Raw genomic sequence first — 15634 nt, forward strand, 5'->3', positions numbered from 1 at the left:
TCTCTGCCCAATTAAGCAGAAGCAGAATTTGTCATGTCCAAGTCACAAAATTCATTGTTTCATAACAGCATATCGTCACCGTGGAAACATTCACATAAACCCCTTTTAACAATAAATCAAAATAGTGCATGAAAAGCCAGGCCGTGTTTGTGGTTTATTGATCATACAGGAATCTGATGGCGGAGGGGAAGAAGCCGTCCTTGTGTTGCTGAGAGCTCGTCTTTAGGGTCCTGGACCTTTTCCCTGATGGTAGCAGAGTGAAGAGGACGTGGCCTGGGTGGTGGGGTGTCCTTAAGGATAGAGTCTGCTTTCTTTAGACCAGGGGTGTCAAACTCAAATTCTCGGAGGGCCAAAATTAAAAACTTGGATTAAGTCGAGGGCCAAACTAAATATTTATTGAAAATTTTCAACAACATCTGCATGTTTTCTCTTCTTTCAACATATGTAATGTTAAACTTTTTCTTATTAAAATAAATGTTTAATAATAGTTTTGGATAAACTGTTTCATTGTCATTGTGCCATTTCCTTTAGCGTCTGAAACTGTGCACATGACGAGTCAATGAGGGATGATTAAAGCAGTGGTCTTCAAACTTTTTCTTTCCACCCACAGACTACCTTAAGCAATCCCTTACTAATCACAGAGCACTAATGGCACAGGGACGCGAGTGGAAAGAAAAAGGTTGAGAACTGTTATATTGTGGTAACTCCACATCTGATTAGGTTAATTGTTAGGCAAGTGGTCAGAGAAGGACCCCCCCCCCCCACCCCAAGAAAGGCTTAAATCACAGGAACAAAATAAGGTTCCGTCTCACTGCTCCCAATCTTACACACAGTCCTGAAGTGGAATGTGGGGTCGCAGCTCCACGTTCACCTGAGTTCAGGTGCTGTCTGTGTGGAGTTTGTACGCTCTCCCCTTGTCTTGGACCAACAGGTCGGTCACCCGACGAAGGCACCCGAACCCCCCGTTGGAACGCCGGCATCCGGGGCGGTGGAGGAATTGGCTGAGAAGAGCGCGTTGCTCCCACCCCCCTCCCATGGTTGGAGAGGGATTAAACTGCGATCTCACGGCGCCGGGCTCGTCTCCAACAAAAGGAGCGGGAGGCAGGGTCCGCCGCACATGGAGCGAGGGGGAAGGCATCGCCAACGAGACGTTCGGTCCGGCGTCGCCGCTGAAGCGCAGACCCCAGCAAGGATGGTCCCCAACTCCAGCCGCGTCTGTGTCCGGGAGCCAGGCGGGCTGAGTGCGGCGCTCCGATCCCCGGGATTCGGAACTCTGAGATCCCTCCACACCTCCGGCGTCTTCATTTCACCTTCAGTGTGCATGCGCTATACTGGCGCGGCGGCCAGTGGGCCAACTCTAATATATATTTAATATGATCTTGCGGGCCAAATATAATTATATGACGGGCCAAATTTGGCCCACGGGCCAGAGTTTGACATGTGTGTCTAAAGACACACAGATGTCCTTAATGGAGTGAAGTCTGGTGCCTGTGATGTCGCAGGCCAAGTTAACAACCCTCTGGAGATTTCACTTGTCCTGAATGTTGGCACCTCTATACCAACAGTGTTGAAACCAGCCAGAACGCTCTCCACTGTACATCTGTAGAGGTTTTTGAGTCTTTGATGACATACCGAATCTCCTAAAAGACCTCTCAAAATATAGCTGCTGGCAAGTCTTCATAATGATTGCATCAACATGGAGGCTCCAGGACAGATCCTCAGAGATGTTGATACTGAGGAATTTGAAGTTCTTGAGCCTCTCACTACTCAGCCCTTGACAAAAACTGAATCGTGTTCTCCTGACTTCCTCCTGAAGTGGAGCAGTGTTGGTTGCCTTGTTGAAAGTATTTAAGACGCAGTTGATAGATTTTTAACAGATTGGGAAATTAAAGGTTATGGAGAATGGGTGAGTAAGTGGAGTTGAGTCCAATCATGATCTTATTGAATAAGAGAGCAGGTTCGAGGGGCCGGATGGCCAACTCCTGCTCCTGTTTCTTACCTTGAGGTGAACAGTGCAGCTGTCTAGAAGCATAAACTCAGTGAGCACAGAGAGGAGGAAGAAAGTGGAGAGTATTCCAGCAGGGTGAGGTGGTTGGGGGCTGGTATGAAGCAGAAACCCTGACAGGAGGGGAGATAGCAGGATGCTCCCAGAGTGGCCCCAGCTGGACTGAATGGCCTTGTCTTTGTTCTTGCCATTGAGTGTGTTACAGAGATACAAGGGGGTGAGACATAGTTTCAAACACAGCTACTTTATTTGGTCCAGATCCAGGAGATGACTCAGTTCCTGTCATTGGGTGGCATAGTAACAAAACATGATTAAAGCACCAACGACCCAGGCTCGAATCCAATCCTGCCTGAAAGGAGTGTGTTCGTTCCCCCTGTGATTGGTCAGGTAATTGGGCAGCATGGGTTTCATGGGGCGAGAGCCTTCAACCCTGCTAATCACAAACACTAACATTGACAGAGAGAATCCACTCCCCCTTCCCTTCCCGCTGCCTTTGAAAAGCAACCAACATATTAACAGAGTCCCTCTCCCCAGACCCACTCCCTTTACCCTCCCCCTCCCTCAGGAGAAGAGATCACACACCACCAGATTCACAGACAGTTCCTCTCCCCTGTGATCAGGCTCTTGAATGATCTTCGCACGTAAAATAAAGCTGCTTTTGCCTTGTCCCAACTGATCTGTCCCTGTAAGCCTGCACTGTGACTTATTTGTTGGACTATATGCAGGATGCCTAGCTAGGCTGCTCCAAAACAAACTTCCTCACTGCACCTTTGGACAGTGACAATAAACTTGAACCTGAAAACAAATTGCAAATTGACAACAAAATCAAAACCTGTTTTGATTTGTTGCCTCAAGAACCAAAATTCTAGTCCCTCCTGGTGTTTGAGTGAGTGATGTTTAAATATTCCACACTCTGCAAAATTTATATATGAACTTGCTGGTGTTTCACCAGGCTGTTCAACTGGGTGAACCCCTTCCTGCACTCGGAGCAGGTGAACAGCCTCTCACCAGTGTGGACCCGCTGGTGGATCAGCAGGTTGGAGGACTGTGTGAACCCCTTCCAGCACTTGGAGCAGGTGAACGGCCTCTCCCTGGAGTGGACCCGCTGGTGGATTAGGAGGTGGGAGGACTGGGTGAAGCCCTTCCCGCACTTGGGACATATGAATGGCCTCTCCCCAGTGTGGACTCGCTGGTGGGCCAGCAGATTGGAAGATTGGGCGAACCCTTTTCCGCACTCAGGGCAGACGAATGGCCTCTCCCTGGAGTGGACCCGCAAGTGGGCTAGCAGGTTGGAGGTCCGGGCAAACCCCTTTCCACACTGGAGGCAGACAAATGGCCTCTCCCTGGTGTGAACCCGCTGGTGGGTCAGCAGGTGAGAGGACTGGGTGAATGCCTTCCCGCACTCGGGGCAGGCAAATGGTCTCTCCCCAGAGTGAAACCTCTGGTGGGTCAGCAGGTGGGAGGACTTGGTGAAGCCCTTCCCGCATTCAGAGCAGGTGAACGGCCTTTCCCTAGTGTGACGCTGCTGGTGGGTCCTCAGGCTGGACAATTGGGCAAACCCCTTTCTGCACTCGGGGCAAGTGAATGGCCTCTCCCTGGTGTGGAACCTCTGATGTCTCAACAGGTCAGAGGACTGGGTAAAACCTTTCCCGCATTCCGGGCAGATGAATGGCCTGTCACCACTGTGAATCTTCTGGTGGGTCAACAGATGGGAGGACTGGATGAAGCCCTTCCCACACTCAGGGCAGATGAAGGGCCTGTCACCGCTGTGAATCTTCTGGTGTCTCAGCAGGTAAGAAGACTGGATGAAGCCCTTCCCGCAATCAGGGCAGACGAATGGCCTGTCACTGTTGTGCATCTTCTGGTGGGTCAACAAGTTTGATTGCTCGCTGAAGCCCTTGCCACACTCGGGGCAGGTGAAGGGCCTTTCCCCGGTGTGGACCCGCCGGTGTATTTCAAGGTTGGACCTGTTGGTGAAGGCCTTCTTGCACTCGGGACAGGTGAACAGTTTTTCCCCGGTGTAGACCCGCTGTTGCCTCCGCAGGTCAGAGATCTGGGTGAAGCCCTTGCCGCGCTCGGGGCAGATGAAGAACCTCTCCCCGGTGTGGACCCGCTGGTGTTTCGTTAACTCACTCAACCCATTAAAATTCTTCCCGCAGTCGGAGCACTGAAATGGGTCCATCGCTGTGGGGACAAGAGGGTGTGACCAGGAGTTAAATCAACGCAGTCCTGCCCTGGGGCATACAGCACAGGCTCAGCCCAATGAAAGCTCCCAGAGAGATGGGCAGTGGGTTAAATTAACATCAAGGCTGGGACTAAGGTCAGAACCGGGGTAGAAGCATCCACTAGCCAGGCGTTACAAGCCCCAGAACCACGGGAGCCCTCCGAATTCCCCCGGAAGGTGCATGCACGGTGCTCAGAACGGTGCCTGCAGAGCCCTTTGTTGAGTGCAGGGCATTGTGGTCAGAGAAGCCTCCATTAATCAGAAGATTTATGGGCAATGAGCAATGCCTCACCTTGGAAATGTAGGTGGGGAAAGTGATGGCCAGGCTGCAGGAGCTGGGGTTGTCTCTGACACACAGGGGCTGATTTAAAATCCAGGTGAGGAAATCTCTCCCAATTATGCAAAGTTCACGGACGCGATGTCTGTTCCTGACTGTAATACAATAAAATCATAAGTGGGATAGGTCATTTGGCCCATCAAACTCACTCTGCCATTCCATCATGGCTGATTTACTATCCTTTTCAACCCCATTCTCCTGCCTTCTCCCCCAATCCTTGATTCCCTTCCAACCACCACCTTAATTATCCCCAGTGAATCGGCCTCCACTGCCACTCGCAGTAATAAATTCATCACTGTCTGGGTAAGGAAATTCCTCCTCTCTGTTCTAAAGGGACGTTTTGAATTCTGAGGCTGTGCCCACTGGTCGCAGGCTCCCCCACCAAAGGAAACATCCACTCCACGTCCTCCATATCCAGGCCTTTCAGTATCCCATCACAAGAGATGGGGAGATCTTGAACGATTTTCATTACTCAGGAATCTGACACAGAGACTTGTGATACAAGGAAAACAAGCAGTGAATTTATGGAACCAACACAGATTAAAGAGGAGGAGGTGCTTGGGTTCTTGAAACCAAATGAAGGTGGATAAATCCCCAAGGCCTGACAAGAAGATATTCACTTGCAGCTTGAGGGACATTAGCGTATTCTCCAAACATCTTTTTTCCTAGTTTTTTTATATTTATTGTAGGTCTCCCTCTTTTTTTGAACCAAGTTTCCAATATCCCTGAAAACCATGGCTCTCTCAAACTTTTGACCCACCCTTCAATCTAACAGGAAATATGTGGATGGCCAGGGACTGATTAGGGAAAAGTCACATGGCTTATGCATAGTAGGTTGTGTTTAACCAATCTTATCGAGTTTTTTGGGGAGGTTACGAAGAATGCTGACAAGGTCCTACATGGGAAGTTAGTCTTGAGGGTTCAGATGCTCAGTATTCATGTGAGGTAATAAATTGCATTCAACAATGACAATGTGGGAGAAGCCAGAGTGGAAGTGGATAATTGTTTCTCAGACTGGAGACCTGTAACTAGAGGTGTGTCTCAGAGATCAGAGCTGGGGCCATTGTCGTTTGTCATCTCTGTCAGTGATCTGGAATGATAATGTGGTAAATAGGATCAGTTTGCAGATTAAACAAAGATTGGAGGCATTGTGGACAGTGACTATGGTTTTCAAAACTTGCAGAGGGAACTGGATCAGCTGGAAAAATGGCAGATGGAATTTAATGCAGACAAGTATGAGGTGTTGCATTTTAAAATTACAAAGTACGTTAGGATGTTCATGATAAATAGTAGAGCGCTGAGGAGTGCAGGACGACACAGAAAATCTGGGAATATTGATGTTGCTGGGACTTCAGGAATATAAAAGGTTTAGACAAAGTAAATATAGGTCGGCTTTTTCCATGGAGGTGAGATACAAACCAGAAGACACGGGTTACAGGTGAAAAAGGAAATGTTTAGGGGAACTTGTTCACACAGAGAGTAGTGGGAGTTCAGAATGAGCTGCCAGCTAAAGTGATGAGTGTGGGCTTATTTTAATATTTAAGAAAAATTTGGACTTGTGTGTGGATGAGAGTGGAATGGACTAGGTACAGGTCACTGAAACTAAAACTCTATTTTCTGTGCTGCATGTTCCGTTCCCCTCACCCCATTCATCTCCTCCTCCTCCCCTCGCTCCCATGACACCCTCGCCCCTGTCCATCTCCACTTCCTCCCCTCCCCATCCTACTCCTCCACCCTTACCTCCTTCCACACTCCCCTCACCACCACTCCCCATCCTTCTCCTCCTACCCTCCCTCCACCCCCACCCTCCTCCTCCACCCACCACCACCCCATCCTTCTCCTCCTCCTTCCCTCCCCCAACCTCCACCAACCCCCGCACTTCTCCTCCGTTTCCCCCACCTCAACAATCTCCTCCTCCTCCCCCCCATGACATCCTCACCCCTGTCCTTCTCCTCCACCCTTCCCTCCTTCCACATTCCCCTCACCACCACCCCGTCCTTCTCCTCCTCCCCATCCCCCCTCTGTCCTTCTCCTCCTCCCCCCATCCACCTCGTCCTTCTCCTCCTCCCCATCCCACCTGTCCTTCTCCTCCTCCCCATCACCCCTCTGTCCTTCTCCTCCTCCCCATCCCCCCTCGTCCTTCTCCTCCTCCCCATCCCCCCTCTGTCCTTCTCCTCCTCCCCATCCCCCCTCTGTCCTTCTCCTCCCCCTCCATCCCCTCTGTCCTACTCCTCCTCCTCCCCATCCCCACCTTGTCCATCTCCTCCTCCTCCTCCCCCCCATGACATCCTCACCCCTGTCCTTCTCCTCCACCCTCCCCTCCTTCCACATTCCCCTCACCACCACCCCGTCCTTCTCCTCCTCCCCTTCCCCCACTACACCCCCGTCCTTCTTCTCCGCCCCTCCCCCTCTGTCCACCCCTCACCCTGTCCTACTCCTCCTCCCCATCCCCCCTCTGTCCTTCTCCTCCTCCCCCCATCCCCCTCTGTCCTACTCCTCCTCCCCATCCCCCTCGTCCTACTCCCCATCCCCCCCTGTCCTACTCCTCCTCCCCATCCCCCCCTGTCCTACTCCCCATCCCGCCCTGTCCTACTCCTCCTCCCCATCCCCCCTCTGTCCTTCTCCTCCTCCCCCATCTCCCTCGTCCTTCTCCTCCTCCCCCCATCCCCCCTCTGTCCTACTCCTCCTCCCCATCCCCCCCTCTGTCCTTCTCCTCCCCCCATCCCCCTCGTCCTTCTCCTCCTCCCCATCCCCCCTGTCCTACTCCTCCCCCCATCCCCCCTCGTCCTTCTCCTCCTCCCCATCCCCCCTCTGTCCTTCTCCTCCTCCCATCCCCCCTCTGTCCTTCTCCTCCTTCCCATCCCCCCTCTGTCCTTCTCCATCCCCTCTGTCCTTCTCCTCCTCCCCCATCCCCCCTCGTCCTTCTCCTCCTCCCCATCCCCCCTCTGTCCTTCTCCTCCTCCCCATCCCCCCTCTGTCCTTCTCCTCCTCCCCATCCCCCCTCTGTCCTTCTCCTCCCCCTCCATCCCCTCTCTGTCCTTCTCCTCCTCCCCCCATCCCCCCTCGTCCTTCTCCTCCTCTCCATCCCCCCTCTGTCCTTCTCCTCCTCCCCATCCCCCCTCTGTCCTTCTCCTCCCCCTCCATCCCCTCTCTGTCCTTCTCCTCCTCCCCCCATCCCCCCTCGTCCTTCTCCTCCTCCCCATCCCCCCTCTGTCCTTCTCCTCCTCCCCATCCCCCCTCTGTCCTTCTCCTCCTCCCCATCCCCCCTCTGTCCTTCTCCTCCTCCCCCACATCCCCCCTCATCCTTCTCCTCCTCCCCATCCCCCTCTGTCCTACTGCTCCTCCACATCCCCCCTCTGTCCTTCTCCTCCTCCTCCCCATCCCCCCTCTGTCCTTCTCCTCCTCCGCATCCCCCCTCTGTCCTTCTCCTCCTCCCCATCCCCCCTCTGTCCTTCTCCTCCTCCCCATCCCCCCTCTGTCCTTCTCCTCCTCCCCATCCCCCCTCTGTCCTTCTCCTCCCCCTCCATCCCCTCTCTGTCCTTCTCCTCCTCCCCCCATCCCCCCTCGTCCTTCTCCTCCTCCCCATCCCCCCTCTGTCCTTCTCCTGCTCCCCATCCCCCCTCTGTCCTTCTCCTCCTCCCCATCCCCCTCTGTCCTTCTCCTCCCCCTCCATCCCCTCTCTGTCCTTCTCCTCCTCCCCCCATCCCCCCTCGTCCTTCTCCTCCTCCCCATCCCCCCTCTGTCCTTCTCCTCCTCCCCATCCCCCCTCTGTCCTTCTCCTCCTTCCCATCCCCCCTCTGTCCTTCTCCATCCCCTCTGTCCTTCTCCTCCTCCCCCCATCCCCCCTCGTCCTTCTCCTCCTCCCCATCCCCCCTCTGTCCTTCTCCTCCTCCCCATCCCCCCTCTGTCCTTCTCCTCCTCCCCATCCCCCCTCTGTCCTTCTCCTCCCCCTCCATCCCCTCTCTGTCCTTCTCCTCCTCCCCCATCCCCCCTCGTCCTTCTCCTCCTCTCCATCCCCCCTCTGTCCTTCTCCTCCTCCCCATCCCCCCTCTGTCCTTCTCCTCCCCCTCCATCCCCTCTCTGTCCTTCTCCTCCTCCCCCCATCCCCCCTCGTCCTTCTCCTCCTCCCCATCCCCCCTCTGTCCTTCTCCTCCTCCCCATCCCCCCTCTGTCCTTCTCCTCCTCCCCATCCCCCTCTGTCCTACTGCTCCTCCACATCCCCCCTCTGTCCTTCTCCTCCTCCTCCCCATCCCCCCTCTGTCCTTCTCCTCCTCCCCATCCCCCCTCTGTCCTTCTCCTCCTCCCCATCCCCCCTCTGTCCTTCTCCTCCTCCCCCACATCCCCCCTCATCCTTCTCCTCCTCCCCATCCCCCTCTGTCCTACTGCTCCTCCACATCCCCCCTCTGTCCTTCTCCTCCTCCTCCCCATCCCCCCTCTGTCCTTCTCCTCCTCCCCATCCCCCCTCTGTCCTTCTCCTCCTCCCCATCCCCCCTCTGTCCTTCTCCTCCTCCCCATCCCCCCTCTGTCCTTCTCCTCCCCCTCCATCCCCTCTCTGTCCTTCTCCTCTTCCCCCCATCCCCCCTCGTCCTTCTCCTCCTCCCCCCATCCCCCCTCTGTCCTTCTCCTCCTCCCCATCCCCCCTCTGTCCTTCTCCTCCTCCCCATCCCCCCTCTGTCCTTCTCCTCCCCCTCCATCCCCTCTCTGTCTTCTCCTCTTCCCCATCCCCCCTCGTCCTTCTCCTCTTCCCCCCATCCCCCCTCTGTCCTTCTCCTCCTCCCCATCCCCCCTCTGTCCTTCTCCTCCTCCCCATCCCCCCTCTGTCCTTCTCCTCCTCCCCCCATCCCCTCTCTGTCCTTCTCCTCCTCCCCATCCCCCCTCTGTCCTTCTCCTCCCCCCCATCCCCCCCCGTCCTTCTCCTCCCCTCCCCCCACCACCACCCCCACCCACCGCTCTCCCTCCCTCCCACGACCCCCTCCTTTGCCCTCCGACTGCTGTCCCTCCCATCCGTGCTGCCCGTGGGGGGGGGGGGGGGGGGCACATACTGGCCAGGCCGTTGTCAGGGACCCTTCTCCCGGATCCCCCCACGTGTGACAGGAGGCGCCGTCCCGTCCCTTCCCGGCCCGACTGTGAGGAACGAAGCCCCGGCCGGTCCCGCTGCCGCTCACCCCCCGGCAGCACCGGCTCCAACGATGGCCAGGCCCGTGCCCCGGACACTCGGGAAACCCTCGCCCGCCCGGGACGAGTCTCACCTCTGGCCGCGGCCTCCTCCGTGGACCGGCCCGTTGCTGAGGAAACGACGCTGACGGACCTGGTGACGTCAACGCGCCCATGTCTGAACCGAGCCCGGACGTCACGCGACGGGGCGGCCGCAGCCCGGGGAGGAGGGGCAAAAGAAGCTGTCAATCAGAGAAGGGCCACGGCCGGGCAGTCCCTGCGCATGCGCACATGGGCTTCCCGGGGCTTTTCTGGATGGAATCGGGCCCTGAGAAAGAGAAGGGGAACGGGGTGGGGGGACAAGGGGAGGGGAACAAGACGACGTTTCCATCGGACGATGAACTCAGTCGGGTGACGGGACAGAGACGAGGTTCCCATCATCTGATGAACTCAGCCAGGTGACAATACAGAGATGAGACGAGACGTGATGAATTGTCGATATAGGTTAAAAAAAACTCTGCTGTGTTCCAGGCAATGGAAGTTGAGGTTGTGCTGGGTTGAATGGCAGCATCTTCCCCAGATTCACACGTGGAAAATTTATGCTCATCCACATGACAGTGAAATGGTGCAGAGGTGGTGGAAATGTCGAGGTGAAAGCGATCAGTGGACAAGTGAAACCTGGCCTTGTGTCTGCAAATATGATCGGTCAGGGGCAGAGTTTAGATCAGAAATGGAGAGGGGACTCAGAGAGGGGAGGGCCTGATGCAGCTGGGTTGTAGAATTAAATAAAAGGGGGTTTCGAATGTCTGGAGCAGAACTTGGCCTTTGAGATGTATTGTCCTAAATGACAGAACTTCAGACTTTTTCTGAGACCAGCTTTGTTCAAAGACAATCGCTCAATGTCTTTAATGGCGATGACCGTTACCCAGAAATCTCTTCGGCCAAAAAAGCACCCTATCAACATGAAAGCAGGGAGCGCGCAGGCGTACAAGAAGTGACGTCATGGCACGTGGGTTACGCAAAAGCTCTCGGCCCTTGTCAGGGACCGAAGGTGATTCAGCGCTTGGTCCGGAACGGAGCGTCCCGGAGCGGAGGATTCCGGAACGGAGCGCTGGATCCCGGAGCGGAGTATTAAGGAACGGAGCACTGAGTCCCGGAACGGAGTATTAAGGAACTGAGCACTGGGTCCCGGAGCGGAGTATCCCGGAATGGAGCGTCCCGGAGCGGAGGATTCCGGAATGGAACGCTGGGTCCTGGAGCGGAGTATTAAGGAATGGAGCGCTGGATCCCAGAGCGGAGTATTAAGGAACGGAGCGCTGGGTCCAGGAGCGGAATATTAAAGAACGGAGCGCTGGGTCCCAGAGCGGAGTATCCCAGAGCGGAGCATCCCGGAACGGAACACTGGGTTCCGGAGCGGAGGATTCTGCAACTGAGCGCTGGGTCCCGGAGCGTAGTTTCCCGGAACGGAGCGCCGGGTCCCAGAGCGGAGGATTCCGGAACGGAACGGTGGGTCCCAGAGCAGAGTATCCCAGAACAGAACGCTGGGTCTTGGAGCGGAGTATCCCGGAACAGAACGCTGGGTCTTGGAGCGGAGTATCCTGGATTGGAGCGCTGGATCCCGGAGCGGAGTATTCAGGAACGGAGTGCTGGGTCCCCGAGCGGAGTATCCCTGAACGGAGCTGCAGTTCCCGTAACAGTCCCGGAACAGAGCGGAGTGCTGGTTCCCGGATAGGGTGGCTCCCGTGGATCTGGGGCTTGCACCGCCCGGCAAGAGATCGCTTATCCCCGAGTCCCAACCTTGGTGTGGATTTATCCTGCTGCCCAGCTCTCCAGGAACCTCCATCGCGCTGGGCACACGCTGTGTGCCCAGACTGCATTGATTTATCTCCTGGTCACACTCTCTCATCCCCACAGTGATGAACCCACTTCAGTGCTCCGATTGTGGCAAGAACTTTAAATGGTTGAGCCAGTTAACGATACACCGGCGGGTCCACACTGGGGAGAGACCCTTCACCTGCCCAGAGTGTGGCAAGGGATTCACCAAGTCGTCCCATCTGCTGTCCCACCAGCGGGTTCACACTGGGGAGAGGCCCTTCATCTGCCCTGAGTGCGGGAAGGGGTTCACCCACACATCCGACCTACGGAGGCACCAGCGGGTCCACACCGGGGAGAGACCATTCACCTGCCACAAGTGTGAGAAGGGTTTTACGAACAGGTCGAACCTTGAGATACACCAGCGGATGCACACCGGGGAGAGGCCCTGCACCTGCCCTGAGTGCGGCAAGGGCTTCACCCAGACCTCCAACCTGCTGAGACACCAGTGGGTCCACACCGGGGAGAAGCCGTTTGTCTGCCCTGATTGTGGCAAGGGCTTCACCCAGTCGTCTGACCTGCAGACCCATCAGCGAGACCATACCGGGGAAAAGCCTTTCATCTGCCCCGAGTGCAAGAAGGCCTTCACCAACAGGTCCAGCCTTGAGAAACACCGGCGGGTTCACACCGGTGAGAGACCGTTCATCTGCCCTGAGTGCGGCAAGGGGTTCACCCAGTCCTCCAACTTGAGGACCCACCAGCGGGTCCACACTGGAGAGAGGCCCTTCAGCTGCTTCAGCTGTGGCAAGAACTTCACCCAGTCAGCCAGCCTGTTGAAGCACCAGCGGGTCCACAAATGAGCCAGATTCTGTGGCTGATCTGACCCCTCACTCCTGTTGTTCTAACCAGGGTCGGACTGTGTCCAACGTCCTGTCCCCATTCTAGCTGATCTTAACATCCTGTAACCGTCATGCAGATTAATGTACTTGGCACATGCCAATTAAATGACCTGGACCTTGAACATCCAGCAGATTGTCTGTTGAATAGTGAATGGTCTTTCTGCTGCTCAACCACAGAACTGTACAGAAGCAGGTCATTTGGCCCATCTATTCTGTGTTGAACTATTATTCTGCCCAGTCCCATTGACTTTAAGGCAACTAAGAGCTTCTCCCTCCTCTGGTGACAAGGGGTCTGGTTGAATCTGGATGAGGGAGCCTTGCCATTTGAGGAGCAGTACCTGGGTGGGGGGGGGGGGGGGTGGAAACCTTTGCCACAAGTGGGGATGGGTGTTTCATAAACTGTAATTTGGAAACTCAAGGTGAATGAATGTTTTCCGAACCAAGGGGCATGGAGTTTGGGTGGGCATTCAGAGTTACGTCGCTGATCAGCCTTGATAGGTCATAAAGTTGTGCAGCACATAAAGAAGACCCTTCACCCCAGCTTGTTTGTGTTGCCCCATTTGGCCTACACACCTGTTACACCCTTCTGATCCATGTTCATGAATATATATCTTCTAAGTTCATCCACCTCCACTACTTCTTCTGGCAGCTCCATGCCAGTTCCTCTGGCAACTCCATGTGCCCCCTCCCACCCTCTGAGTAAAGTTAAATAGGGGAGTTTGCAGACGCTGGGACTGCAGAGCGATACTGGAGAAACTCAGCAGGTCACTCAACATCTATAATGACCCATGTTTCGGGCCTGATCCCTGTGTGTTTTTACTACAATCACAGTGTCTGCAGACTTTTGTGTGTCATCGGTGTGCTATACCTGCTTGTTGTATGGAGAGGGGGGCAGGTATCGATTGTTTGACCCTTGCTTCACAATCAGGAGGTGCGATTATCTATTACCCAAGGTCTAATGTATGTGTGATTTGTGTTATTGCTTTGTGTGTGTGTCTGTGTCTGTGGGTTTGTGTGTGTTTTTTCCCTGTGTGAATTCTATAGTTTACACTATTACATGCCCAGGACTTACTGCTTCGTGAACCCTTCCAACATGTTCCCACCATCATGGCCCTCTGTCCTCTTCCCCATCATCTCTCAGCTTCTTTCCCTACCACCTGTACCAGCCTGTTACCCCCCCCCCTCTCAGTTTTCATTGCCCCACACACCCTCTAACTTGCTTAACCATCTCTCTGGTCCCTTTCCTCCTCGTTCCCCCGGACCACCTTCCCTTCCACCAATTAGAATGCACCTTTCTCAGCCCTCTGCCCCTTTACTCCCTCCCCCTCCATCACCTCATGGCCCTTGCTTCTTCCTCCTGCCACCTGTCACCGGCCAGCCCATGCCCCTTCCCCAACACCCAGCCCATTTTTCGGGTGAAGGGTTCCTGCTTGAGATGTTGATTGTTGATTTTGTTGCACAGATGCTGCCCGACCCACTGAATTCTCCCAGCACTCTGCGCCCTGCTCCAGCTTCCCAGCATCTGTGGGCTTCTCGTTTGATCTCCTTCACTGCTGGATCCCCATGTGGGTTTGAATATCTTCGATCAGCGGGTGGTCCAGTTCACCCATGTGAGCTCACGGCTCTTGGTTCAAATCTCGTCTGGAGAAAGTCCACCCCTGACTCTCCACCTTCCCCTCATCCATCTTGCTGGATTCCCGTGTCCCCATTTCAGGAATTGGAGAGAACGTCCAAACCTTGGGCCCCACAGGTGTGAGTACATGCACTGAGTTCGAGTTCAATATCACCTGACTGTACAATCAGATCAAACAGTGTTTCTCTGGGGGAGAGAGAGAGAAACCGTCACATACACATGCACGACATTGAATTAGGCATTGTCTTTGCGGGAGACTGTGACCAATGGTTTTCCTTGGGGATCAGCTCTGGTGTTGACACGGAAAACATAGTGGTGGCTGTTGGACGTGAAATAATGACACACACAGATCTGGGTAAATCAGGTCTCGTTTACTTGAGTCATGCATGTATTCTTTTAAAACACTACCCCTTCACCCCTTTATCCCCCCCTTGACCCCCTCTGCCCCTTTATTCCCCCTTGACCCCATCCCCTTCACCCCTTTATCCCCCTTGACCCCCTCTGCCCCTTTATTCCCCCTTGACCCCATCCGCTTCACCCCCTCCCCTTCACCCCCTTTGACCCCCTCCCCTTTATCCCCCCTTGACCCCCTCTGCCCCTTTACTCCCCCTTGACCCCATCCCCTTCACCCCTTTATCCCCCTTGACCCCCTCCCCTTCACCCCCTTTGACCCCCTCCCCTTTATCCCCCCTTGACGCCCTCTGCCCCTTTATTCCCCCTTGACCCCCTCCCCTTCACCCCCTTTGACTCCCTCTGCCCCTTTATTCCCCCTTGACCCCCTCCCCTTCACCCCTTTATCCCCCCTTGACCCCCTCCCCTTCACCCCTTTATCCCCCCTTGACCCCCTCCCCTTGACGCCCTCCCCTTCACCCCCTTTGACCCCCTCCCCTTTATCCCCCCTTGACCCCCTCTGCCCCTTTACTCCCCCTTGACCCCCATCCCCTTCACCCCTTTATCCCCCTTGACCCCCTCGACCCCTTTATCCCCCTTGACCCCCTCCCCTTCACCCCCCTTTGACCCCCTCTATACCCCCTTGACGCCCTCTGCCCCTTTATTCCCCCTTGACCCCCTCCCCTTCACCCCCTTTGACTCCCTCTGCCCCTTTATTCCCCCTTGAACCACCTCCAACCCCTTTATCCCCCCTTGACCCCCCTCCCCTTCACCCCTTTATCCCCCCTTGACCCCCTCCCCTTCACCCCTTTATCCCCCCTTGACCCCCTCCCCTTCACCCCTTTATCCCCCCCTTGACCCCCTCCCCTTCACCCCCCTTGACCCCCTCCCCTTCACCCCCCTTGACCCCCTCCCCCTTGACCCCCTCCCCTTGACCCCCTCCCCTTCACCCCCTCCCCTTCACCCCTCCCCTTCACACCCCCTTGACCCCCTCCCTTCACCCCCCCTTAACCCCCTCCCCTTACCCCCCTTTATTCCCCCTTGACCTCACTCTCCTTCGCCCCTTTATCCACCTTGCCCCTGCTCCTCTGATTGACAGCTCCCTCCGCCCCACCTCCCGTGCAACGGCCGCCCCATCACGTGATGGCCGGAGCCGGCTCAGGCGTGAACGCGTTGACGT

General features: G+C 55.6%; 2 protein-coding genes across 7 annotated transcripts; one reads left to right on the top strand and one right to left on the bottom strand.

The window, feature by feature from the left end:
* Nucleotides 1-2233: 2233 nt before the first annotated feature.
* On the bottom strand, nucleotides 2234-9899 carry LOC138756919 (zinc finger protein 420-like). Of its 5 annotated transcripts, none has more exons than XM_069923330.1 (3): nucleotides 9816-9856; nucleotides 4949-5058; nucleotides 2234-4189 (listed from the first exon to the last, which is right to left on the bottom strand). In XM_069923330.1, exon 3 carries the CDS (start codon nucleotides 4185-4187, stop codon nucleotides 2928-2930), a length of 1260 nt encoding a protein of 419 aa, XP_069779431.1. In that variant the 5' UTR covers nucleotides 4188-4189; nucleotides 4949-5058; nucleotides 9816-9856; the 3' UTR covers nucleotides 2234-2927. The 5 variants fall into 5 exon arrangements, with proteins under 5 accessions (XP_069779431.1, XP_069779430.1, XP_069779433.1 ...); XM_069923329.1 differs by lacking the exon at nucleotides 4949-5058 and adding an exon at nucleotides 4522-4661 and having other exon boundaries at nucleotides 9609-9849; XM_069923332.1 differs by lacking the exon at nucleotides 4949-5058 and having other exon boundaries at nucleotides 2234-2435; nucleotides 3014-4661; nucleotides 9609-9849.
* Nucleotides 9900-11636: 1737 nt separating this feature from the next.
* On the top strand, nucleotides 11637-14397 carry LOC138756921 (zinc finger protein 436-like). Of its 2 annotated transcripts, XM_069923335.1 has the most exons (2): nucleotides 11637-12222; nucleotides 13894-14397. In XM_069923335.1, the coding sequence occupies exons 1-2, from the start codon at nucleotides 11637-11639 to the stop codon at nucleotides 14004-14006; spliced, it is 699 nt and encodes a 232-aa protein (XP_069779436.1). In that variant the 3' UTR covers nucleotides 14007-14397. The 2 variants fall into 2 exon arrangements, with proteins under 2 accessions (XP_069779436.1, XP_069779435.1); XM_069923334.1 differs by lacking the exon at nucleotides 13894-14397 and having other exon boundaries at nucleotides 11637-12553.
* The last annotated feature ends 1237 nt before the right edge of the window (nucleotides 14398-15634 follow it).

The sequence above is a fragment of the Narcine bancroftii genome, chromosome 3 (assembly GCF_036971445.1).
Source record: "Narcine bancroftii isolate sNarBan1 chromosome 3, sNarBan1.hap1, whole genome shotgun sequence".
Taxonomy (NCBI): Eukaryota; Metazoa; Chordata; class Chondrichthyes; order Torpediniformes; family Narcinidae; genus Narcine; species Narcine bancroftii.